The 27,616-nt window shown below is 52.0% G+C and overlaps 1 protein-coding gene across 1 annotated transcript; it reads left to right on the top strand.

The window, feature by feature from the left end:
• Positions 1 to 27,616, top strand: LOC134347324 (F-box only protein 24-like; the record flags this gene model as incomplete). Its single annotated transcript, XM_063049719.1, has 9 exons — positions 1 to 24; positions 7,521 to 7,707; positions 9,396 to 9,634; positions 10,710 to 10,953; positions 14,314 to 14,472; positions 19,008 to 19,129; positions 23,479 to 23,610; positions 24,872 to 25,042; positions 27,281 to 27,616. Coding segments are annotated over 9 exons (1,614 nt in total), but the record flags the coding sequence as incomplete, so codon positions are not given.

The following is a 27,616-nucleotide window of genomic DNA, read 5'->3' on the forward strand; positions in this document are numbered from 1 at the left end:
GTAGAAACAGTTCCGCCGGGCTTGGCGGCTAAGCCACATAACAAGGCCAGGAGTTAGACTTGGTTGTCAGAGGCTATTTGAGGTGCGTGCCGTGAGGAGCACTTTTAAGTAGTGGGAGCTTGTCCCCAGTACCACTCCTTGGCTTGACAACCTTTCAGACAGTACCCACCTAGTAAACTGCCTTTTCCAAAAGCTCCCTCTGGAAAGCACTGTAGGGCTATTAAAACAAAAACATCGTGTCATCTAAGAAGTTTCTTTCCCCAACCCAAACAGTTAATCTGATCAACCATTCTCGCTAGCCCACCCCAGCCCCCATCTATTTACTTATTTATTGAGATACAGTGCGGAACAGGCCCTCTGGCCCTTTTGAGTCACGCTGCCCAGCAACCCTCTGATTTAACCTCGCCTATCGCAGGACAATTTGCAATGACCAATTAACCTACTAACCGGTATGTCTTTGGACTGTGAGCAGAATCCAGAGCATCTGAAAGAAAGCAACGTGGTCACAGGGAGAGTGGACAAACTTCTTTCAGCCAATGGCAGGAATTGGAAAGCGTTGATACTGTAAAGCATTCTGCTAACCACCATGCTACCGTGCCCACCCTCCCCCCAATCTGTTTCCCCGTCATTGCACTGCATAGTAAACTGTTTACATTGAAAATACAGGCTTGTATTTATGTACATGTTATTCCATATCCGTACTTTAGCCTTGAACTTTATTTTATAGAATTCTTCATTCTTTATATTGTTGAATGTTGTTTTTTGTTGCACGTCACGGCAACACACCACAGCAAATTTCTGACCCGTGTAAATGTATATGTCAGATAGAGTTGTTCCTTGATTGTTCACTGAACTGGAGCAGTTTGGCTAGAGATGCAGCCTGTGGGCACTCAGTACAGAGGTGGGGACGTTGTCTATTCTGTACCCCTTGCCGTACTCCACATTCTTGGTTGTTTTATGATATCACACTAAGCGATTTTATGTGGACTGTTGGTCTTGTGATGACAAGAATTCCTGGGATGTGGGGGGTGTGTAGTTGAGGTGGACCACCCACTCCACACTTCTGACTAAACACAATCGTGAGTGCTTCAGCCTTGTCCTTGCCCCTGATGGGGGAGATGAGCTTGGAACTTCTAACAGCTGGTAGTTTAATTGTTCCTGATCAGATAGTGTGATACCTCAGAGCTTTGATCAGTTGTTGGGAGTGTTTTAGCTCTGTCTTTCTCCTGGTTTTGTTTATCCTAGTCTGCGGTTACTCTGTACTGGAGGCAACCTCATCTCACTCTAGCTGTTAACTGAAACTTTGCCATTAGAGCCTAAAGGTTTCCTTTTGAGTCGCCGTCCAGAGAATTAATCTGGACCCAGGAGTGTGATGGGAGAGTTGGGAGGCAACATCTACTCCCCATCCAATGTCACTGGAACAAGACGTGGCAATTCTCATATTGGGTTTTGGTGGGATCTGGTTACTCACAGTGACTGCTGATTCCCATATTCCAACAAGAGCTACATTTCCACAATCCCTCTCTGGGGCTGAAGCACTTTGGCACGTCTGAGCTACCGAAGAGTTCTCTTTCTAAATACAGATCTCTCTTTTGTCATACCAGTTGAAATAACTACAAGTTTCTCAGGGATACCAAATGGTTGCGAAGACCCATTTGTATCCCTCATGGCTCCACACAGTACAAGGCCAGTTTTACTGAATGGAGCTATTGTCACACTCACATCTGTGCTCTACAAATTTCCTCAAACTTGTCTCCTATTTCTGGTTGCCTCATTATAGGAAGGATGTGAAAGCTTTGGAGAGGATGCAGAGGAGATTTACCAGTGTACTGCCTGGAGCATATCTTATGAGGATAGGTTGAGCGAAATGCGGTTTTCACTCTCTATCAGCTGTTATGAGGACTCTCTACCTTGTTCTTCCCCTCATTTTGTCCAGGTGTACTTGCACTGTGTTTGTTTGACGTACTGTGCATTCTCTCCAACATGGACAGAGACAATGTGTGTCCCTGATGTCATGGTCATCCCAGAGTCTTGGATACAAAACCATCGCCGAGACCAGGGGGATTGCAGGAGCTGCTTCTGCTGCCTCACACCTGCAGCAACTGGCTTTGAGCTCCTGGTGACCACCCAGAACATTGACTGTTTATTCCTCTCTCTAGATGCTGCCTGACCTGCAGAGTTCCTCTAGCATTTGTGTGTGTTAACATATGAATTGATGTGCTAATCGGAGCAGTGAGGTGACTGTGTGGGACACTGCCACAGTTAGTAGAGCTCCTGCCTCGTGGCTCCAGAGATCCGGGTTCAACCCTGAGCTCAGGTGATGTCTCTGTGGAGCTTGCACGTTCTCCCTGTGACTGTGTAGGTTTTCCCTGTGCCTCCTACCTCTCGACGATGTGTGGGTTGGTTGGTTAATTGGTTGTTGTAGATTGTCCGCAGTCCGTAGGTGAGAAGCAGATCCTGGGGAGAGTTAGGTGGGATGGGTGTCGAGTTGATGGTGGTGAGGACTCTGTGGACCGAAGCCTCTGGTGCTGTACAGTTCTAATGAGTGGTTACTCCAGGGAATGAGATGACTAATAATTTGTTAATCTAGGCAATTATGTGACTAATTCCCTGTGTGGGGTCCTCCACATCGGTGAGCCCGGACACAGACTGAGGGACTGCTTCATTGTACACCTTCTGGTGACCACTGATTTCAGTTCTACTTCCCATTCCTCCTCCACCACGTTGGAATGATGAAGCCACACTCAGTTTTGAGGGGCACCACCTTGTATTCAGTCTGTGTAGTCTCCAACCTGGTGGCATGAATATCTGACTTCCAGTAATCCATCCCCTACTGCCCCTTCTCTCTTTTTCTGTTCCCCATTCAGATTCCTTCTTCAGTCCTTTACAGCTTCCACCTATCACCTCAAAGCTTTTTACCTCATCCCCACTCTCCTGCACACTCAGCTGGTCTTACCTATCACCTGCCAGCTTTTTTACCTCATCCCCACTCTCCCGCACACTCAGCTGGTCTCACCTATCACCTGCCAGCTTTTTTACCTCATCCCCACTCTCCTGCACCCTCAGCTGGTCTCACCTATCACCTCAAAGCTTTTTTACCTCATCCCCACTCTCCCACACCCTCAGCTGGTCTCACCTATCACCTCAAAGCTTTTTTACCTCATCCCCACTCTCCCGCACCCTCAGCTGGTCTCACCTATCACCTGCCAGCTTTTTTACCTCATCCCCACTCTCCCGCACACTCAGCTGGTCTCACCTGTCACCTGCCAGCTTTTTTACCTCATCCCCACTCTCCCGCACCCTCAGCTGGTCTCACCTATCACCTCAAAGCTTTTTTACCTCATCCCCACTCTCCCGCACCCTCAGCTGGTCTCACCTATCACCTCAAAGCTTTTTTACCTCATCCCCACTCTCCTGCACCCTCAGCTGGTCTCACCTATCACCTCAAAGCTTTTTTACCTCATCCCCACTCTCCCACACCCTCAGCTGGTCTCACCTATCACCTGCCAGCTTTTTTACCTCATCCCCACTCTCCCGCACACTCAGCTGGTCTCACCTGTCACCTGCCAGCTTTTTTACCTCATCCCCACTCTCCCGCACCCTCAGCTGGTCTCACCTATCACCTCAAAGCTTTTTTACCTCATCCCCACTCTCCCGCACCCTCAGCTGGTCTCACCTATCACCTCAAAGCTTTTTTACCTCATCCCCACTCTCCCGCACCCTCAGCTGGTCTCACCTATCACCTGCCAGCTTTTTTACCTCATCCCCACTCTCCCGCACCCTCAGCTGGTCTCACCTATCACCTGCCAGCTTTTTTACCTCATCCCCACTCTCCCGCACCCTCAGCTGGTCTCACCTATCACCTGCCAGCTTTTTTACCTCATCCCCACTCTCCTGCACCCTCAGCTGGTCTCACCTATCACCTGCCAGCTTTTTTACCTCATCCCCACTCTCCCGCACCCTCAGCTGGTCTCACCTATCACCTGCCAGCTTTTTTACCTCATCCCCACTCTCCCGCACCCTCAGCTGGTCTCACCTATCACCTGCCAGCTTTTTTACCTCATCCCCACTCTCCTGCACCCTCAGCTGGTCTCACCTGTCACCTCAAAGCTTTTTTACCTCATTCCCACTCTCCCGCACCCTCAGCTGGTCTCACCTATCACCTGCCAGCTTTTTTAACTCATCCCCACTCTCCCGCACCCTCAGCTGGTCTCACCTATCACCTCAAAGCTTTTTTACCTCATCCCCACTCTCCCGCACCCTCAGCTGGTCTCACCTATCACCTGCCAGCTTTTTTACCTCATCCCCACTCTCCCGCACCCTCAGCTGGTCTCACCTATCACCTCAAAGCTTTTTTACCTCATCCCCACTCTCCCGCACCCTCAACTGGTCTCACCTATCACCTGCCAGCTTTTTTACCTCATCCCCACTCTCCCACACCCTCAGCTGGTCTCACCTATCACCTCAAAGCTTTTTTACCTCATCCCTACTCTCCCGCACCCTCAGCTGGTCTCACCTATCACCTCAAAGCTTTTTTACCTCATCCCCACTCTCCCGCACCCTCAGCTGGTCTCACCTATCACCTCAAAGCTTTTTTACCTCATCCCCACTCTCCCGCACCCTCAGCTGGTCTCACCTATCACCTGCCAGCTTTTTTACCTCATCCCCACTCTCCCGCACCCTCAGCTGGTCTCACCTATCACCTGCCAGCTTTTTTACCTCATCCCCACTCTCCCGCACCCTCAGCTGGTCTCACCTATCACCTCAAAGCTTTTTTACCTCATCCCTGCTCTCCCACACACTCAGCTGGTCTCACCTATCACCTGCCAGCTTTTTTACCTCATCCCCACTCTCCCACACACTCAGCTGGTCTCACATAGAAACATAGAAACATAGAAAATAGGTGCAGGAGTAGGCCATTCAACCCTTTGAGCCTGCACCGCCATTTATTATGATCATGGCTGATCATCCAACTCAGAACCCCGCCCCAGCCTTCCCTCCATACCCCCTGATCCCCGTAGCCACAAGGGCCATATCTAACTCCCTCTTAAATATAGCCAATGAACTGGCCTCAACTGTTTCCTGTGGCAGAGAATTCCACAGATTCACCACTCTCTGTCTGAAGGAGTTTTTCCTAATCTCGGTCCTAAAAGGCTTCCCCTCTATCCTCAAACTGTGACCCCTTGTTCTGGACTTCCCCAACATCGGGAACAATCTTCCTGCATCTAGCCTGTCCAATCCCTTTAGGATTTTATACGTTTCAATCAGATCCCCCCTCAATCTTCTAAATTCCAACGAGTACAAGCCCAGTTCATCCAGTCTTTCTTCATATGAAAGTCCTGTCATCCCAGGAATCAATCTGGTGAACCTTCTTTGTACTCCCTCTATGGCAAGGATGTCTTTCCTCAGATTAGGGGACCAAAACTGCACACAATACTCCAGGTGTGGTCTCACCAAGGCCTTGTACAACTGCAGTAGTACCACCCTGCTCCTGTACTCGAATCCTCTCGCTATAAATGCCAGCATACCGTTCGCCTTTTTCACCGCCTGCTGTACCTGCATGCCCACTTTCAATGACTGGTGTATAAGGACACCCAGGTCTTGTTGCACCTCCCCTTTTCCTAATCGGCCACCATTCAGATAATAATCTGTTTTCCTATTTTTGCCACCAAAGTGGATAACTTCACATTTATCCACATTAAATTGCATCTGCCAGGAATTTGCCCACTCACCTAACCTATCCGAGTCACCCTGCATCCTCCTCACAGCTAACACTGCCACCCAGCTTCGTGTCATCCGCAAACTTGGAGCTGCTGCATTTAATTCCCTCATCCAAGTCATTAATATATATTGTAAACAACTGGGGTCCCAGCACTGAGCCTTGCGGTACCCCACTAGTCACCGCTTGCCATTCTGAAAAGGTCCCGTTTATTCCTACTCTTTGCTTCCTGTCTGCTAACCAATTCTCCACCCACACCAATACCTTACCCCCAATACCGTGTGCTTTAAGTTTGCACACTAATCTCCTGTGTGGGACCTTGTCAAAAGCCTTTTGAAAATCCAAATATACCACACCCACTGGTTCTCTCCTATCCACTCTACTAGTTACATCCTCAAAAAATTCTATGAGATTCGTCAGACATGATGTTCCTTTCACAAATCCATGCTGACTTTGTCCGATCATTTCACCGCTTTCCAAATGTGCTGTTATCACATCTTTGATAACTGACTCCAGCAGTTTCCCCACCACCGACGTTAGGCTAACCGGTCTATAATTCCCCGATTTCTCTCTCCCTCCTTTTTTAAAAAGTGGGGTTACATTAGCCACCCTCCAATCCTCAGGAACTAGTCCAGAATCTAACGAGTTTTGAAAAATTATCACTAATGCATCCACTATTTCTTGGGCTATTTCCTTAAGCACTCTAGGATGCAGACCATCTGGCCCATCACCTATCACCTCAAAGCTTTTTTACCTCATCCCCACTCTCCCGCACCCTCAGCTGGTCTCACTTATCACCTGCCAGCTTTTTTACCTCATCCCCACTCTCCCGCACCCTCAGCTGGTCTCACCTATCACCTGCCAGCTTTTTTACCTCATCCCCACTCTCCCGCACCCTCAGCTGGTCTCACCTATCACCTGCCAGCTTTTTTACCTCATCCCCACTCTCCCGCACCCTCAGCTGGTCTCACCTATCACCTGCCAGCTTTTTTACCTCATCCCCACTCTCCCGCACCCTCAGCTGGTCTCACCTATCACCTGCCAGCTTTTTTACCTCATCCCCACTCTCCTGCACCCTCAGCTGGTCTCACCTATCACCTGAAAGCTTTTTTACCTCATCCCCACTCTCCCGCACCCTCAGCTGGTCTCACCTATCACCTGCCAGCTTTTTTACCTCATCCCCACTCTCCCGCACCCTCAGCTGGCCTCACCTATCACCTCAAAGCTTTTTTACCTCATCCCCACTCTCCCCCACCTTCCTGTTCTGGCTTCTTTCACCTTCCTTTCCAGTCCTGATGAAAGGTCTCCGCCCAAAGCATCAGCTGTTTATTGCCATCCATAGATGCTGCCTGACCTGCGGAGTTCCTCCAGAATTTTGTATGTGTTGCTCAGGGTTACAATTGTATTGCTGAAGGAGAGAGTGGCCCAGGATCCCTTGAACATGTTGGTCAAAACTCTGTCATTCCACTGGGGTTAAACCGTGCTGGTGTACCGAGGGAACTGCATTGTTAGAGGGCTGTCTTTCGCGTGAAGATCTGATAAAAAGCTCTCTGTGCCTCATGGCTGGATTAACACAGCTCTCAGTCCATGTTAGTGGCACGTTGGCATTTGTGTTGGCCAGCGTTAGCCTCAGAACAACACACACACAATGCTGGAGGAACTCAGCAGGTCATAAGGGTGTCTCAGACGTCTCTCTGGGTGGAAGGTATCTCTGGGCTGGGCCAGCTGGAGGTCACCTGGGCCGAGGAGGGGAGTGGTTGATTTCTTGGGGCTTCAGCTGCTATGCCTGTCTCGCCTGCAGCTGGATCGGATCATCGCAGAGCTGTCGGTGAAGGAGGTGGTGACACTGGGCCAGACGTGCCGCTACCTGCACGCTCTCTGTAGTAACGACTCCGTGTGGAAACGCATCAGCCGCCGCTTAGCGCCACGGCTCAGTGCTGAGGGGGTGGCTGAACATGGCTTTTGGAAACGGGCTTCCATCCTCAACTGTGAGTTAAACCACTGGGACCTCAACACTAACCGCCCCCCCAACCCCCACCCCCACCCCCAACCCCCACCCCACCCCACCCCACCCCCATCCCCACCCCCACCCCCATCCACCACCCCCACCCCCAACCCCAACCCCCAACCCCACCCCACCCCACCCCCACCCCCAACCCCCACCCCACCCCACCCCACCCCCATCCCACCCCACCCCACCCCCATCCACCACCCCCACCCCCATCGCCATCCACCACAACTCCTGAACTCCGCCAACCTTACTTCCCCCAGCGGACACCTGGCTTTGACTCCTCTCCCCCGTCTACCTGGACAGTAGTTCTCCCTCCAACACTCTGCTCCCCCCTCCAAATGTGGACCCCTGCCCACGCACCTCCCTCCCACACGGAGTCAACCATGCTCCTCTTCAACTACCCTCTCCAGCCAGACCCCACCCCCAGCTCCACCCCCTATATAGCTCGTACACTTTAACCCAGGGAGGGTCCTGCTTTACACCTTTCCCACAGCAATCCCTCCCCACCGCCAAGTGCTGTGCCTCCATGGGGGGAGGTGGCTTTCTGACAACCTGGAAACTGTTCATGCCTCCACAGAGCTGTCTGTTTAATTTCACCCCCCCCCACACACACACACCAAGGCCCCCATTGGGAGAGGGCAGTCCTGCTTCCTGAGTTCACCCTGGAGTGCCCAGGTTCTGCCCCGTGGTCCTGTACTCTGCCACACCCTCTCAGCCGGGTTCCCCGTGGGGCTGGGACAGAGATGGACAGTGATTCACCTCCTGCACACCCCACTTACGCTCTCCCTCTAATCCAGGGGTCATAAGCAGTTACCACAGTGAGTACTGTCTACCCCCTCTCACTAACTCTGGGATCACTGATTTTCTCCCCCCCTCTTCCTCTCCCTCCCCCTCCCCTCTCCCCTCTCCCCCTCCTCCAACTCCCCTTCTCCCCCTCCCCCTCCATCTCCCCCTCTCCCCTCCCCCTCTCCCCCTCTCCTCCACCTCCCCCTCTCCCCCCCTCCCCCTCTCCCCTCCCCCTCTCCCCTCCCCCTCCCTCTCCCCTTCCCTCTCCCCTTCCCTCTCCCCCCTCCCCTCTCCCCCTCCCCTCTCTCCTCTCCCCCTCTCTCCTCTCCCCCCTCTCTCCTCCCCCACTCCTCCCGCCTTCCATCCCCTCCTCCCCTCTCCCCCCTTCCTCCCTCTTCCCCCTCACTAACTCAGGGATCACTGATTTTCTCCCCCTCTCCCCCCTCTCCCCCTCTCCCCCCTCTCCCCCCTCTCCCCCCTCTCCCTCTCTCCCCCTCTCCCTCTCTCCCCCTCCCCCTCTCACTCCTCCCACTCCCTCCCCTCCCCCCTCACCCCCTCTCCCCTCCCCACTCTCACCCCCCCATTTCTCCTACCACCCACAACTCTTCCCCCCCCAACTCTTCCACCCCCTTCCTCCCTGTCCCTCTGCCCCCGACGGGATAATAATCAGAGCCCTGCCCCTCTGCCTTCGGTGAAGGTTGAAGGAGTTGATCACAAACTGGGAAGGGTTTGGGAACCAGTCTGTCATCACCCTGAACTGTCGTTCAGTGATGTTGGTGCTGGGGGTGTGGTCCTCCACTCTGCTGGTCTGGGTCGTCAGGACGTGGTCCTCCACCCTCCCACCCGCTGGTTCACGCTGTCAGTCTCCTGCCCCGACAGATACCAAAGGCCTATTCTTCCAAACGTTCGGTGGCCGTAGGAAGACCGTGAGTCGGACAGTGGCACCTCACCTGTCCCACGGGTACCGCAAGTTCATCCCCACCAAGGATAACATCTTTATCCTGGACTACAGTGGCACTCTGTTCTTCCTGAAGAATGCACTGGTCTCCTCCAGCTTGGGCCAGATCCAGTGGAGGCGGGCTTGTCGCTATGTTGTACTGTGCCGCAACGTCAAGGACGTAAGTGTTAATATTTCTGCTACTGATCTGTTCTCACTCTGTGTCTGACCCCGGGAGTGTGTGATGGGACGGTGCGGAGGGAGCTTCACTCTGTGTCTGACCCCGGGAGTGTGTGATGGGACGGTGCGGAGGGAGCTTCACTCTGTGTCTGACCCCGGGAGTGTGTGATGGGACGGTGCGGAGGGAGTTTCACTCTGTGTGTGACCCCGGGAGTGTGTGATGGGACAGTGTAGAGGGAGTTTCACTCTGTGTCTGACCCCGGGAGTGAGTGATGGGACGGTGTAGAGGGAGCTTCACTCTGTGTCTGACCCCGGGAGTGTGTGATGGGACAGTGTAGAGGGAGTTTCACTCTGTGTCTGACCCCGGGAGTGAGTGATGGGACGGTGTGGAGGGAGTTTCACTCTGTGTCTGACCCAGGAGTGTGTGATGGGACGGTGTGGAGGGAGCTTCACTCTGTATCTGACCCTGGGAGTGTGTGATGGGACGGTGTGGAGGGAGTTTCACTCTGTGTCTGACCCAGGAGTGTGTGATGGGCTGGTGTGGAGGGAGCTTCACTCTGTGTCTGACCCTGGGAGTGTGTGATGGGACGGTGTGGAGGGAGAGTCACTCTGTGTCTGACCCCAGGAGTGTGTGATGGGACGGTGTGGAGGGAGGGTCACTCTATGTCTGACCCCGGGAGTGTGTGATGGGATGGTGTGGAGGGAGGGTCACTCTGTGTCTGACCCCGGGAGTGTGTGATGGGACGGTGAGGAGGGAGGGTCACTCTATGTCTGACCCCGGGAGTGTGGAGGCAGCTTCACTCTGTGTCTGACCCCGGGAGTGTGTGATGGGATGGTGTGGAGGGAGGGTCACTCTGTGTCTGACCCCGGGAGTGTGGAGGCAGCTTCACTCTGTGTCTGACCCCGGGAGTGTGGAGGCAGCTTCACTCTGTGTCTGACCCCGGGAGTGTGTGATGGGACGGTGTGGAGGGAGGTGAATCTGGGAGCATCCGATGGGACAGTGTTTGCTTCACAGGCTTTCTTTCGGATTTATTTTCTCCAAGGTGAGAATTTAATGTTTGTTTCTCTGTTTTCAGTTTGCAACTGACCCGAGGAATGACACAATCTACAGGAAATATTTATATGTGCTGGGGACAAGGGAGATTCCTCCTTTGGTAGCCCAGGACCCAAGTGAAGCTGCCTGTGCATGTGACTGCGTAGAGGTGTACCTCCAGTCCAGTGGACAGCGAGTATTCAAGATGACCTTCCACTCTTCCATGAGGTTCAAGAAGATTAAGCTGGTGGGACAAGAAACGGAAAGGTCTTTGCTCCTCTTGACAGGTAAGCCTTGGGCAGTGTCTGTGTGAGGGGTGTGAAGGGGCGATTTGGGACACAGGACAGCGACTTCATCCCCAGTCTTCCCCCTCTCCCCCCGCCCCCCGGTCGGAATCAAAACTGAGCTTATTATCACTGACATAGAGTATGTTGTGAAAGTTGTTGCAGTGCAATGCAAAACAAATTATTAGAGGTTACAATAAGAAATACATTTTTAAAAAACTAGCACAAAAATTGAAGTAGTGTTCAGACCAAACTTGGAGTATTGTGAGCAATCTTAAGACGTGGTCATAGAACACGACAGTCTTCCAACCCAAAATGTTATGTCCATCATTAAGGACTTCCATCACCCAGGGCATGCCCTCTTCTCATTGTTACCATCAAGAAGGAGATACAGAAGCTTGAAGGCATATACTCAGAAATTCAGGAACAGCTTCTTCCTCTCTGCCATTCGATCTCCGTGGGTATTGAGCCCATGGACACTACCTCAATACTTTGCTCAAAATTCCCTATTATTTTGGTCTCCGCCGGTCAGAGTTGACCATGGATGTTTTGGTCTCCGCCGGTCAGAGTTGACCATGGATGTTTTGGTCTCCGCCGGTCAGAGTTGACCATGGATGTTTTGGTGTCCGCCGTTCAGAGTTGACCATGGATGTTTTGGTCTCCGCCGGTCAGAGTTGACCATGAATGTTTTGGTCTCCGCCGGTCAGAGTTGACCATGGATGTTTTGGTCTCCGCCGGTCAGAGTTGACCATGGATGTTTTGGTCTCCGCTGTTCAGAGTTGACCATGGATGTTTTGGTCTCCGCCGGTCAGAGTTGACCATGGATGTTTTGGTCTCCGCCGGTCAGAGTTGACCATGGATGTTTTGGTCTCCGCCGGTCAGAGTTGACCATGGATGTTTTGGTCTCCGCCGGTCAGAGTTGACCATGGATGTTTTGGTCTCCGCCGGTCAGAGTTGACCATGGATGTTTTGGTCTCCGCCGGTCAGAGTTGACCATGGATGTTTTGGTCTCCGCCGGTCAGAGTTGACCATGGATGTTTTGGTCTCCGCCGGTCAGAGTTGACCATGGATGTTTTGGTCTCCGCCGGTCAGAGTTGACCATGAATGTTTTGGTGTCCGCCGTTCAGAGTTGACCATGGATGTTTTGGTCTCCGCCGGTCAGAGTTGACCATGGATGTTTTGGTGTCCGCTGTTCAGAGTTGACCATGGATGTTTTGGTCTCTGCTGGTCAGAGTTGACCATGGATGTCACATCCCAGCTGTCTAGATATGCAAGCCTGGGCAATATGATATGGAGAGCAAGCTCCCCCTCTCCAAGCATCTGATGAACCCAAAGGAATGGCAGAGACCAGCATCGCAGGAGTTTCTAGTCAGTATTGAACTCAATGCAGGTCTGCCTTGGGGACTCCAGCTCTAGATTTTCCCCTCTGGGTTTTACTCCTGAAGCTCATCCCGTGAGTGGGGGTAGCTGCAAGACAGCAGAGGTTTGCTTCTCCTAGATGAGCTGCCAACCACGGCTGATGAGCCCCATCTGCCTGAGGCAACTAGTTTTAATGTGCCAGTAAACCGCCTTTGCAAAGAATTAGTACGTTCTCCCCATGACTGTGTGGGCTTCCTCCCACATTCCAAAGATATATGGGTTAGAGTTGGTATGTTATGAGCATGCTATGTTGGTGCTGCAAGTTGGTATGTTATAGGCATGCTACGTTGGTATGTTACAGGCATGCTACGTTGGTATGTTATAGGCATGCTACGTTGGTATGTTACAGGCATGCTACGTTGGTATGTTATAGGCATGCTACGTTGGTAAGTTACGGGCATGCTACGTTGGTATGTTACGGGCATGCTACGTTGGTATGTTACAGGCATGGTCCGTTGGTATGTTACGGGCATGCTACGTTGGTATGTTACAGGCATGCTCCGTTGGTATGTTACAGGCATGCTACGTTGGTATGTTACAGGCATGCTCCGTTGGTATGTTACAGGCATGCTACGTTGGTATGTTACAGGCATGCTCCGTTGGTATGTTACAGGCATGCTATGTTGGTATGTTACAGGCATGCTTCGTTGGTATGTTACAGGCATGCTACGTTGGTATGTTATAGGCATGCTGCGTTGGTATGTTACAGGCATGCTACGTTGTATGTTACAGGCATGCTATGTTGGTATGTTACGGGCATGCTACGTTGGTATGTTACGGGCATGCTCCGTTGGTATGTTACAGGCATGCTACGTTGGTATGTTACAGGCATGCTACGTTGGTGCTGCAAGCATGGTGAGACTTGCGGGCTGCCCCCAGATTGTAATTGGACTGTGTTGGTCATTGACACAAGTGGTGCATTTATTGAATATTTTGATGCTTTGTATATGTGACAAATACAGCTAATCTTTAATCTATGTAAACTCACTACAGAATAAATCTAACCCATCCCTCCCACATAGCCCTCCATTTTTCTTTCATCCATATCCCTTTCCGAGAGTCTCTCAAATCTGTTTAAAAACTCTACCTATGACACAGTTATAGAACACTACACACAGGAACAGGCTCTTTGGCCCATTTAGTCTGTGCCAGACTTATTCTGTCCAGTCCCATCAACTTGCACTTCGACCATGGTGCTCCATGTCCCTCCCATCCAGGTACTTATCCAAATTTCTCAAGTTTCACATTCGAAGCCACTTCCACTGGCAGCTTCTTCTGCACTCACACCACCCTCTGAGTGAAGACGTTCCCCTCGGGTTCCCTTTAAATGTTTAATCTAAGAGTTCTCGTCTCACCAATCCTGAAGGGAAATTGCCTGCATTTACCCTATCTGTATCCCTGATAATTTTGTATACCTCTATCAAATCTCCCCTCATTCTCCTACGCTCCAGGGAATAAAGTTCTAACCTATGCAACCTTTCCCCATAACTCAGATCCTCAAGTCCCAGCAACATTCTTGTAAATTTTCTCTATTTTGTTCGTAAGCTTTGGGCCCGAATCAAAAGATATGATGCACTGGATTGAGAAGAGGTCCTTGAATAATCCCTGGAATAAAACATATGAGGAGCATTTGATGGCTCCGGGCCTTCACCTGCTGTGAAGGAAGGAGCTTCCACACATTGCTCTGAATGCTGGGCTCCTCCACAACCCTCCGGGGCACAATGTCTCTTACTAGCCATCTCAAACCCCTCAACTCGACTGCAGCAGACAGGCCCAGATGTGCAACCGTTTCTCGGAGACTAACCCTTTGCACCCAGACTCGTCTTTGCGCACTGCACAGGTTGTGTGGGCTGTTGGTCTGCCTGCCTGAGGATTGTTCTCAGGGTTGGTGGACCTTGGCATCAGACTTGGTGCCAAAGGTTTACCCTCTCGTTCCTCTCCCAGATGATGGAAAGATGTACAGCTTGACCATCAACGAAACGCAGCTGGACCAGCCGAGGTCCTACACCGTGCAGCTGTCCACCCGCAAGATCACCAAATGTCTGCCCCACATCACTGTCGCCAAGGTCCACTCCAACCAGAGCAGTGCTCTCTACATCACAGGTAGCCTGGCCGGTGGGGCGGGAGTGTCAGGCTCCAATGGGAAGGACAGGGACGGAGGGGTCAGTGTTGGATGGGGAGATCACTGAGAGATTGAGGAAGGTCAGTGCCTGGGGTCAGACAGGGAGTGCAGGGAGAGGGTGGTGTGGTGGGAGGGGTCATTGTCTCAATCAGACAGGGAGTTCAGGAAGAGGGTGGTGTAGGGTGGGAGTGGTCAGTGTCGGGTCAGACAGGGTATTCAGGGAGAGGGTGGTGTAGGGTGGGAGTGGTCAGTGTCGGGTCAGACAGGGTATTCAGGGAGAGGGTGGTGTAGGGTGGGAGTGGTCAGTGTCTGGGGTCAGACAGGGTGTTCAGGGAGAGAGTGGTGTGGTGGGCATGGTCAGTGTCTGGGGTCAGACAGGGAGAGGGTGGTGTGGTGGGAGTGGTCAGTGTCTGGGGTCAGACAGGGAGAGGGTGGTGTGGTGGGAGTGGTCAGTGTCTGGGGTCAGACAGGGAGAGGGTGGTGTGGTAGGAGTGGTCAGTGTCTGGGGTCAGACAGGGAGTTCAGGGAGAGGGTGGTGTAGGGTGGGAGTGGTCAGTGTCTGGAGTCAGACAGGGAATTCAGGGAGAGGGTGGTGTAGGATGGGAGTGGTCAGTGTCTGGAGTCAGACAGGGAGTTCAGGGAGAGGGTGGTGTAGGATGGGAGTGGTCAGTGTCTGGAGTCAGACAGGGAGTTCAGGGAGAGGGTGGTGTAGGATGGGAGTGGTCAGTGTCTGGGGTCAGACAGGGTGTTCAGGAAGAGGGTGGTGTGGTGGGAGTGGTCAGTGTCTGGGGTCAGACAGAGTGTTCAGGAAGGGGGTGGTGTGGTGGGGGTGGTCATTGTCTCAGTCAGACAGGGAGAGGGTGGTTTGGTGGGAGTGGTCAATCTCTGTGGTCAGACAGGGTGTTCAGGGAGAGGGTGGTGTGGGAGTGGTCAGTGTCTGTGGTCAGACAGGGTGTTCAGGGAGAGGGTGGTGTGGGAGTCGTCAGTGTCTGTGGTCAGACAGGGTGTTCAGGGAGAGGGTGGTGTGGTGGGAGTCGTCAGTGTCTGTGGTCAGACAGGGTGTTCAGGGAGAGGGTGGTGTGGTGGGAGTGGTCAGTGTCTGTGGTCAGACAGGGTGTTCAGGGAGAGGGTGGTGTGGGAGTCGTCAGTGTCTGTGGTCAGACAGGGTGTTCAGGGAGAGGGTGGTGTGGTGGGAGTGGTCAGTGTCTGGGGTCAGACAGGGTGTTCAGGAAGGGGGTGGTGCGGTGGGAGTGGTCAGTCTCTGGGGTCAGACAGGGTGTTCAGGAAGGGGGTGGTGCGGTGGGAGTGGTCATTGTCTGTGGTCAGACAGGGTGTTCAGGGAGAGGGTGGTGTGGTGGGAGTGGTCAGTATCTGGGGTCAGACAGGGTGTTCAGGGAGAGGGTGGTGTAGGGTGGGTGGTCAGTGTCTGGGGTCAGACAGGGTGTTCAGGGAGAGGGTGGTGTGGTGGGAGTGGTCAGTGTCTGGGGTAAGACAGGGTGTTCAGGAAGGGGGTGGTGCGGTGGGAGTGGTCAGTCTCTGGGGTCAGACAGGGTGTTCAGGGAGAGGGTGGTGTAGGGTGGGTGGTCAGTGTCTGGGGTCAGACAGGGTGTTCAGGGAGAGGGTGGTGTGGTAGGAGTGGTCAGTCTCTGTGGTCAGACAGGGAGTTCAGGGAGAGGGTGGTGTGGTGGGAGTGGTCAGTCTCTGTGGTCAGACAGGGAGTTCAGAAAGAGGGTGGTGTTGTGGGAGTGGTCAGTATCTGTGGTCAGACAGGGAGTTCAGGGAGAGGGTGGTGTGGTAGGGGTGGTCATTGTCTCAGTCAGACAGGGAGAGGGTGGTTTGGTGGGGGTGGTCATTGTCTGTGGTCAGACAGGGTGTTCAGGGAGAGGGTGGTGTGGGAGTGGTCAGTGTCTGGGGTCAGACAGGGAGTTCAGGGAGAGGGTGGTGTAGGGTGGGAGTGGTCAGTCTCTGTGGTCAGACAGGGAGTTCAGGGAGAGGGTGGTGTGGTGGGGGTGGTCATTGTCTCAGTCAGACAGGGAGAGGGTGGTTTGGTGGGGGTGGTCATTGTCTGTGGTCAGACAGGGTGTTCAGGGAGAGGGTGGTGTGGTGGGAGTCGTCAGTGTCTGTGGTCAGACAGGGTGTTCAGGGAGAGGGTGGTGTGGTGGGAGTCGTCAGTGTCTGTGGTCAGACAGGGAGTTCAGGGAGAGGGTGGTGTGGTGGGAGTGGTCAGTGTCTGGGGTCAGACAGGGAGTTCAGGGAGAGGGTGGTGTGGTGGGAGTGGTAATTGTCTCAGTCAGACAGGGAGAGGGTGGTTTGGTGGGAGGGATCAGTCTCTGTGGTCAGACGGTGTTCAGGGAGAGGGTGGTGTGGGAGTGGTCAGTGTCTGGGGTCAGACAGGGAGTTCAGGGAGAGGGTGGTGTGGTGGGAGTGGTCAGTGTCTGGGGTCAGACAGGGAGTTCAGGGAGAGGGTGGTGTGGTGGGAGTGGTAATTGTCTCAGTCAGACAGGGAGAGGGTGGTTTGGTGGGAGGGGTCAGTCTCTGTGGTCAGACAGGGAGTTCAGGGAGAGGGTGGTGTGGGAGTGGTCAGTGTCTGGGGTCAGACAGGGAGTTCAGAAAGAGGGTGGTGTGGTGGGAGTGGTCAGTATCTGGAGTGAGACAGGGAGTTCAGGGAGAGGGTGGTGTGGGAGTGGTCAGTGTCTGGGGTCAGACAGGGAGTTCAGGGAGAGGGTGGTGTGGTGGGAGTGGTAATTGTCTGGGGTCAGACAGGGAGTTCAGGGAGAGGGTGGTGTGGTGGGAGTGGTAATTGTCTCAGTCAGACAGGGAGAGGGTGGTTTGGTGGGAGGGGTCAGTCTCTGTGGTCAGACAGGGAGTTCAGGGAGAGGGTGGTGTGGGAGTGGTCAGTGTCTGGGGTCAGACAGGGAGTTCAGAAAGAGGGTGGTGTGGTGGGAGTGGTCAGTATCTGGAGTGAGACAGGGAGTTCAGGGAGAGGGTGGTGTGGTGGGAGTGGTAATTGTCTCAGTCAGACAGGGAGAGGGTGGTTTGGTGGGAGGGGTCAGTCTCTGTGGTCAGACAGGGAGTTCAGGGAGAGGGTGGTGTGGGAGTGGTCAGTGTCTGGGGTCAGACAGGGAGTTCAGGGAGAGGGTGGTGTAGGGTGGGAGTGGTCAGTGTCTGTGGTCACAGAGTTCAGGGAGAGGGTGGTGTAGGGTGGGAGTGGTCAGTGTCTGGGGTCAGATGGAGTTCAGGGAGAGGGTGGTCTGGTGGGGGTGGTCAGTGTCTGGGGTCAGATGGAGTTCAGGGAGAGGGTGGTGTAGGATGGGAGTGGTCAGTGTGGGGTCAGACGGAGTTCAGGAAGAGGGAAGTGTTGAGTGGGGTTGGTCAGTGTCTGGGGTCTGATGGAGTTCACGCAGAAGGTGGTGTAGGGTGGGAGTGGTTAGTGTCTGGGGTCAGATGGAGTTCAGGGAGAGGGTGGTGTGGTGAGAGGGGTCTTTGAGGTCAATCAGGGTGAGTTGGGAGAGGGTGGTGGGGTGGGAGTGGTCAGTGTCTGGGGTCAAACAGGGAGAGAGGGGAATTTGGTTTGTGCTACAGGGAGGTCAGGGAGAGCGAGACAAAAGACAGGGTCAGAGAAACAGCAGACAGAGCTTAATAATGGGACTGGGAGCTCCCTGCATCTTCAGCAATGTCCCTGAGGAGGATGAGAAGGGAATGTAAGAGGCAGGAGAGAGGTTGAATGAACCTGAGAGGGACAAGGGAGAAATTGTGAAGTCATATTTACAAGGATGTTGCCTGGATTGGGGAGCATGCCTTATGAGAATAGGTTGAGTGAACTCAGCCTTTTCTCCTTAGAGTGACAGAGGATGAGAGGTGACCTGATAGAGGTGTATAAGATGATGAGAGGCATTGATTGTGTGGGTTGTCAGAGGCTTTTTCCCAGGGCTGAAATGGCTCGAATGAGAGGGCACAGTTTTAAGGTGCTTGGAAGTAGGTACAGAGGAGACGTCAGGGATAAGTTTTTTATGCAGAGAGCGGTGAGTGCGTGGAATAGGCTGCCGGCAATAGTGGTCTATACGATAGGGTCTTTGAAGAGACTCCTGGACAGGTACATGGAGCTCAGAAAAATAGAGGGATATGGGTAACCCTAGGTAAGTTCTAAGGTAAGGACATATTTGGCACAGCTTTGTGGGCCGAAGGGCTGTAGGTGCTGTAGGTTTTCTATGTTTCCCATCTCGATCTGTCTGATGGACAGTTCTGAGGGAGTGTCACAGTGTCAGAGGGGTGGAGCTGAGGGAGTGATGCCCAGGTGGGAGTGGGTGGGATGGGGCCAAGGGAGTGCCACTCTGTTGGCAAGGGCAGTACAGAGGGCTCGTTGGACAGTGGAAGCACACTTGTTTAAATGGTATGTTATGGTGTGGCCTCTGTACTGGCTCTCTTGCAGTCTCTGCAGGGAGCTCCCTCAGTGGGGCAGGAGGCTGTACTGAACAACCTGTTACTTTGTCATTATGCTCTGGCTGTCTGTTTCCAGACTCAGGTGCTGTCTACTTGGAAGTACACACTGCTGGTGTCTATCGGGACCTCTTTGGAACTCTTCACGCCTTTGATCCCTTTGACCCGCAGATGCCTCTGGCGCTGGCGCTTTCCTCCAAGGTAAAGGTCGCACTAACCCTTTGCGCTCCGTGGAAATAATCACACAGCTGTGTATACCATTGCCTAGTCTCTGGCCAGTCACTGATCCTCAGGTCTGCAGACCGCTACAAAGCTCTCCCAACTCGCCAGCCCCACTGTTGTAGAAACACTAACTAAGAACACTAGAGTGACTTCGAGTTTTGTTTATTAACCTGATATCATGGAGAGTCTGCAGCAGTCTCCACTGGCACCAGAACTCCGATTTTTAGGTAATACATAGAAACATAGAAACATAGAAAATAGGTGCAGGAGTAGGCCATTCGGCCCTTCGAGCCTGCACCGCCATTTATTATGATCATGGCTGATCATCCAACTCAGAACCCAGCCTTCCCTCCATACCCCCTGACCCCTGTAGCCACAAGGGCCATATCTAACTTCCTTTTAAACATAGCTAATGAACTGGCCTCAACAGTTTGCTGTGGCAGAGAATTCCACAGATTCACCACTCTCTGTGTGAAGAAGTTTTTCCTAACCTCGGTCCTAAAAGGCTTCCCCTCTATCCTCAAACTGTGACCCCTCGTTCTAGACCTCCCCAACATCGGGAACAATCTTCCCGCATCTAGCCTGTCCAATCCCTTTAGGATCTTATACGTTTCAATCAGATCCCCCCTCAATCTTCTAAATTCCAACGAGTACAAGCCCAGTTCATCCAGTCTTTCTTCATATGAAAGACCTGCCATCCCAGGAATCAATCTGGTGAACCTTCTTTGTACTCCCTCTATGGCAAAGATGTCTTTCCTCAGATTAGGGGACCAAAACTGCACACAATACTCCAGGTGTGGTCTCACCAAGGCCTTGTACAACTGCAGTAGTACCTCCCTGCTCCTGTACTCGAATCCTCTCGCTATAAATGCCAGCATACCGTTCGCCTTTTTCACCGCCTGCTCTACCTGCATGCCCACTTTCAATGACTGGTGTATAATGACACCCAGGTCTCGTTGCACCTCCCCTTTTCCTAATCGGCCACCATTCAGATAATAATCTGTTTTCCTATTTTTGCCACCAAAGTGGATAACTTCACATTTATCCACATTAAATTGCATCTGCCATGAGTTTGCCCACTCACCCAACCTATTCAAGTCACCCTGCATCCTCTTAGCATCCTCCTCACTGCTAACACTGCCACCCAGCTTTGTGTCATCCGCAAACTTGGAGATGCTGCATTTAATTCCCTCATCCAAGTCATTTATATATATTGTAAACAACTGGGGTCCCAGCACTGAGCCTTGCGGTACCCCACTAGTCACCGCCTGCCATTCTGAAAAGGTCATATTTATAGAAAACATAGAAACATAGAAAACCTACAGCACAATACAGGCCCTTCAGCCCACAAAGCTGTGCCGAACATGTCCTTACCTTAGAACTACCTAGGCTTACCCAGAGCCCTCTATTCTTCTGAGCTCCATGTAGCCATCCAGGAGTCTCTTAAAAGACCCTATCGTTTCCGCCTCCACCACCACCGCCGCCGCTGGCAGCCCATTCCCCGCAATCACCACTCTCTGTGTAAAAAAAACCAAAAAAAACTTACTCCTGTCACCTCCTCTGTACCTAGTTCCAAGCACCTTAAAACTATGCCCTCTCGTGCTAGCCATTCCAGCCCTGGGAAAAAGCCTCTGACTACCCACACGATCAATGTCTCTCATTATCTTGTCACCTCTATCAGGTCACCTCTCATCCTCTGATGACAGCAAGGAAAACAACTTCACATAACTTTGTTTGGCATCCCATGGTCAGTAAATAATCAATCATTTAAAAGACATGTCAATTATCTCTCAGCACGAGTCTAACAGTTCTTCCTACTTCCTGTTATCAGGGCTCATAGTTTACCCCCAGGCACAACTTCCCTCCTGGTTCCAGGGACCTAATATCTTTTTAATTGGAGTCCCTGGCACTGCACGTATCATCCAAGGTTATACTCGACACGCATCACCAGTCTTAAGCCCAGCTGTTCCAGAATGGTCAAGTATCCCATCCGACACTAGTTTTAACCATTTCTACCACACCCAGAGAACCCCGGGTTCTGCTCCCTGTCCAGACAGTAACCCTGCTGATGTCTCCCTCCCAGTGCACACGCTCCTTCCTCGAAGTGTGTTGCCAGGGCTTCCGATTCTCTGTGCCATGTCCTCCTGGCTGCACTTCAAACCTACAGTAATTCACACTGATGTCACTCATTGAACGAGTTCCCTGGTTTGTTTTTGCTGCTCTTTTCAAATACTGGTACAAAACACTACGGTGCAATAAAGGCCCTTCAGCCCACAATATTGTGCCAGCTTTTTAACCTAGCCCAATATCAATCTAACCCATCCCACATAGCTCATCATTTTACTATCATCCATTGCCTATCTCAGAGTCTCTTTAGTGTCCCTAATGTATTGCCTCTACCACCCCTGGCAGTGTGTTCCTTCCACGCACCCACCACTCTCTATATAAAAAAACTTATCTCTAATATCCCCCCTGTGCTTCACTCCAAATCACCTTAAAATTAGCCCCCTTATATTAGCCATTTTCATCCTGGGTAAAAAGTCTGGCTGTCCGCTAGATCTATGCCCCTTATCATCTTGTACTCTACTGTAATGTCACCTCTCATCCTCCTCCACTCAAAAGAGAACAGCCCTAGCTTGCTCAACGTTTCCTCATAAGACATGCTTTATAATCCAGGCAACATCTTGGTGAATCTCCTCTGCATCATCTCTAAAGCTTCCACATCCTTCTGATAATGAGGCCACCAGAAATGAACAAGATGTTCCAAATGTGGTCTAACCAAAGTTTTATAGAACTGCAGTATTACCTTGTCCCCAACTAATGAAGGTCAGAATACCATACACCTTAACCATGCTATCAACTGCCTGTACAAGACAAAACCTGGAAAAGCCTCATCAGCCCAGGTACAATGTGCTCCCCCCCCCCCCATTGCACAGCAGTCAGCCCCAGGTACAATGTGCCCCCCCCCACTGCACAGCAGTCAGCCCCAGGTACAATGTGCCCCCCCCCCCATTGCACAGCAGTCAGCCCAGGTACAATGTGCCCCCCCCACTGCACAGCAGTCAGCCCAGGTACAATGTGCTCCCCCCCCACTGCACAGCAGTCAGCCCAGGTACAATGTGCCCCCCCCCACTGCACAGCAGTCAGCCCCAGGTACAATGTGCTCCCCCCCCCACTGCACAGCAGTCAGCCCAGGTACAATGTGCCCCCCCCCCACTGCACAGCAGTCAGCCCCAGGTACAATGTGCCCCCCCCCCACTGCACAGCAGTCAGCCCCAGGTACAATGTGCCCCCCCCCACTGCACAGCAGTCAGCCCAGGTACAATGTGCTCCCCCCCCACTGCACAGCAGTCAGCCCAGGTACAATGTGCCCCCCCCCACTGCACAGCAGTCAGCCCCAGGTACAATGTGCCCCCCCCCACTGCACAGCAGTCAGCCCCAGGTACAATGTGCCCCCCCCCACTGCACAGCAGTCAGCCCAGGTACAATGTGCTCCCCCCCCCCACTGCACAGCAGTCTTCGGTCAGTGAGGGAGGGGAAATGGAGCAGATTCCTACTGCCGTCACAACAACAAGATTCCGGGTTCCTCATGCCCACCCATGCAAGGGATAGACCTGGCTGGTCCATGTCCCACAAATCCTACCAACCTGGGTTGAGTCTTTCCTCATTGAAGTGATGTGGACACCCAACTGTGGCCCATGAGTGATGGTGCCGAGGCCAAACATGTCCACTGAGCGTGGCTTGACCAGGAAAGCAATGGAGCCACATTAAAGTGGACAAACTCTGCCTGAGCAGATTCTACAACTGACAGACCCACTTTCAAGAACGCTTCATCTGTTTGAGATTCAAGATTGTTTAATGTCATTTCTAGCGCACAACCGTAAAGAATAAAATGTTACTCCTGATCTGTTGCAGCACAAAAAAAGCACAATAAGATAAATAACACAATAATAAAAAAACACAAGATAGCTTGTAGCTATTATTCTGTCTAGTGCCACCAACCTGCACCCGGACCATACCCCTTCCATCCATGTACTTATCCAAGCTTCTCTTAAGTATTGAAATGAAACCCACGTCCACCACTTTCACTGGCATCTTGCTCCACACTCTCTCCACCGTCTGAATGAAGTTCCCCTTTCACACTTCACCTTTCACACTGAGTCAATTACGTATAGCTTTTGTTTGAAAATTCTACTGTATTTCTTCACTCTTCATTCTACTGTGAATGCCTGCAAAAAATGAATCTCCAGGTAGTCTATGGTACCATTCACGTACTTTGGTAACAAACTTAGTTACGACTTTGAGTGCTGACCGTAATATTCTTGCAGGTGATCAGTTGTTCACTGGGATACAACCATCTGGGGCTGGTCGATGAATTTGGACGTGTGTTCATGCAGGGAAACAACCGATATGGACAACTGGGGACAGGTGACAAGATCGACAGAGGAGAACCAACCCTGGTACGGTCAAACTCTCTTGATCCCAACACTTGCCATCTGTCTGTGCCTATAACACCATAGAAAATCAGTTTACCAGGCACCTATGGCATCTGACCCAGGAGTGTGATGGGGCAGTATAGAGGGAGCTTCACTCTGTTGACTAACTCTAGGAGTGTGTGATGGGACGGTGTAGAGAGAGCTTCACTCTGTGCCTGACTCTGGGAGTGTGTGATGGGAAGGTGTGTAGGCAGTTTCACTCTGTGTCTGACCCCGGGAGTGTGTGATGGGATGGTGTGGAGGGAGCTTCACTCTGTGTCTGACCCCGGGGGTGTGTGATGGGACGGTGTGGAGGGAGGGTCACTCTGTGTCTGACCCCGGGGGTGTGTGATGGGACGGTGTGGAGGGAGGGTCACTCTGTGTCTGACCCCGGGAGTGTATGATGGGACAGTGTAGAGGGAGCTTCACTCTGTGTCTGACTCTAGGAGTGTGTGATGGGACGGTGTAGAGGGAGCTTCACTCTGTGTCTGACTCTAGGAGTGTGTGATGGGACGGTGTAGAGGGAGCTTCACTCTGTGCCTGACTCTGGGAGTGTGTGATGGGACGGTGTGGAGGGAGCTTCACTCTGTGTCTGACCCCGGGGGTGTGTGATGGGACGGTGTGGAGGGAGGGTCACTCTGTGTCTGACCCCGGGAGTGTATGATGGGACAGTGTAGAGGGAGCTTCACTCTGTGTCTGACTCTAGGAGTGTGTGATGGGACGGTGTAGAGGGAGCTTCACTCTGTGTCTGACTCTAGGAGTGTGTGATGGGACGGTGTGGAGGGATAGTTTCAGTCTGTGTCTGACCCTGGGAGTGTGTAATAGGATAGTGTGGAGGGATAGTTTCTGTTTATGTCTGACCCTGGGAGTGTGTGATGGGACGGTGTAGAGAGAGATTCACTCTGTGTCTGACTCTAGGAGTGTGTGATGGGACAGTGTGGAGGGATAGTTTCAGTCTGTGTCTGACCCTGGGAGTGTGTAATAGGATAGTGTGGAGGGATAGTTTCTGTTTATGTCTGACCCTGGGAGTGTGTGATGGGATGGTGTAGAGAGAGATTCACTCTGTGTCTGACTCTAGGAGTGTGTGATGGGACAGTGTGGAGGGAGCTTCACTGTGTCTGACCCCAGGAGTGTGTAATAGGACCACGTGGAGGGATAGTTTCAGTCTGCGTGGGACTGTGTGATCTGGGGAGGAGGAGATGGTGTGTGATGTGCATCCTGCTGTCATATATCTGGTTGTGTCAAGGTGCCATACCTGAAGCGACCAGTGGACATCTGGTGTGGGCTGAACCACTCCCTGGTTCTCACGCAGTCCAGCGACTTCAGTAAGGAAGTGCACGGCTGTGGTTGTGGAGCGGGAGGTCGTCTGCCGGGGTTCCCAAAGGGCAGTGCCTTCTTTGTCAAGCTATATGTTCAGGTAGGTGCCAACTCTGGATTCTATTAGTTAATCTAGATTCTGTCATTGAGGGCTTTGGGAGGAATGGGGTGGGGAACTGGGGAGTGGGAAGGGGTTTGGGTCCATATTAAGATTGTTAGGACATTACAGCACAGTACAGGCCCTTCAGTTCACGATGTAGTGCTGACCTTTTAATCTACTCTAGATACATCCAATCCTTTCCTCTCACGTAGCCCTCCTTCTTTCCATCATCCGTGTGCTGATCTAAAAGAATCTCTCAAATGTCTCTGATACATCTGACTCTACCACTACCCCGTTCCACACACCCACCACTGTTTTTTTAAAAAAAATGCCTCTGTATTCCACCCCCCCCCCCACACTTTCCTCCAATCACCTTACAATTTTGTCCCCTCATATTAGCCATTTCTTTCCTGGGGAAAGGTCTCTGGATGTCCTCTCCACCTGTGCCTCATCAATTCGTACACCTCAATCAAGCCGTCTCTCATCCTCCTTCGCTCCAAACAGAAAAGTCCTACCGAGCTTGCTGAGCCAAGGGTCCAGAAATGAGATTCCAACTGCTTTGACCTCACTTGGGTGACCAGCTGACCACTATTATTAAGGGTGGTTCTTGTAATAATGATCAGAGAGGCACAGAGAGATCTGTATTTACCGGTAAATATATTTTTTGTCACAAGGAAGAACATGAACTTACACAACCAAATACCTGTGGCATACCTACTAAGTTTCCCTGACCTTCTATTAACAGTCAAAGAATAGAAAATATATTGCCAATTAAAAAGGTGTTTCTGCAGCTGACCACATGTCCCTCTCCGTCCCGGTTTGAATCTCCATGAAGGACACTTCACATCCGCGAGACCAACACACTTGGAGTGTCTGCTTTTATATTCAATAGACAATAGGTGCAGGAGTAGGCCATTCAGTCCTTCGAGCCAGCACCGCCATTCACTGTGATCATGGCTGATCATCCACAATCAGTATCCAGTTCCTGCCTTCTCCCCATATCCCTTCACTCCGCTATCTTTAAGAGCTCTATCTAACTCTTTCTGGAAAGAATCCAGAGAATTGGCCTCCACTGCCTTCTGAGGCAGAGCATTCCACAGAAACACAACCCTCCGTGTGAAAAAGTTTTTCCTCAACTCCGTTCTAAATGGTCTACCCCTTATTCTTAAACTGTGGCATCTGGTTCTGGACTCCCCCAACATCGGGAACATGTTTCCTGCCTCTAGCGTGTCCAATCCCTTAATAATCTTATATGTTTCAATCAATATTCATTCCTTACCAATTCAGATATTACAATCCAGTGTAATTGGCTGTAGGCCATGTGTCTGACCTTTAGCTCCTTTCTATTGGCTCTGCTCCAGGCCAGCACCCATATCTTGCCCTCTTCCCAGCAAGTGACAATCTGTAATTTATGGCTCTGTTCTCCATCAGCTTGATTCACTCAGAACAGATGCTGACCCCAACAGTCAAAAACCTGCATCCAACCAAAGAACATCTCACAAATAACTTATTTAGAAATGGTTCCTAGTTCAGCAGATTACCTGAGGCTTCATTGTGCCTATTTTAAAACACTTATCAAACCAAGCGACTGTCTCACAAAATGGAGAACCCAGTCTCCTTCATAAAATGGCGGCCTCCGTCTCCTTCCTCATGGCAAGAACCAAAGACAATTGGTCCACTGTCCCTGATTCATTCAAATTCACTGACTGTAGTTCCTTCTGGCCAACACCACTCCATCCTTTTGGAATGACCTGTGACTCTGCAAACTGCCTCTTCACAATGGCATTCACCAACAGTGCTAAGCACAGCATCCCAAACCCATTCTGAGGGAGTGTCACACTCTGAGGTTGGAGGCAATGTAGGAATGTTGCACTGTAGGATGGGCTGTTCAGCAGTGGTATTCCTCCAAGAGATGAGATCTGAAAATGCGAAAATCTGTGTTGCTTCCCTCCATAGCATTAGGGTATCACAGATTGGCCAGATAGGGTTATTAGGCAGAGTCAGTTCCCCATGCTAAGGCTGCTAAAAGTAGAAGGAATGGTTCCAGGTGAGGAGGTGGAGGTTTAAAGGTTAAAATTTTCACATGAAGGGTAGTTATGATGGGACTCAACTATCAGAGGAGGTGGGGAGGCGAGACTAGCAGGAATGAGTGAGGAAGAGAGGAGTGTGGGATTGGAGCAGGCTGGTGGGGTTAGAGTGGAACAAGGGGTATGATTCTGTGCCCTGTGCTCACTGCAGGTCCCCCATTGTACCAGGCTACTGTGTTCCAGCCGCGAGTGCCTCTACATGCTGTCCTGCCACGACATCAAGCAGGAGCCAGTGTTTCGGGAGCTGCCTTCTGCCAAGGCCCGGTGCCAGGGTGCCGGCACTGACGGGGAGGGCTCGCGCCTGTGTGCCCGCTACCTAAGCCAGCTGGAGAGCTGTGGCAGCCTGCCCGAGCAGATGCAGATGATGAAGGAGATTGTGGGTCAGATGGGGTTGTCTGCCTACCAGAAGGACTTTCTGAAAGAGGCCATCAGCACCTTGCAGCGGTCGACAGGTGTCCGGCACCCTAGTGGTGGAGTGTTCATGTGA

This window comes from Mobula hypostoma, chromosome 5 (assembly GCF_963921235.1).
Source record: "Mobula hypostoma chromosome 5, sMobHyp1.1, whole genome shotgun sequence".
Classification (NCBI taxonomy): domain Eukaryota; kingdom Metazoa; phylum Chordata; class Chondrichthyes; order Myliobatiformes; family Myliobatidae; genus Mobula; species Mobula hypostoma.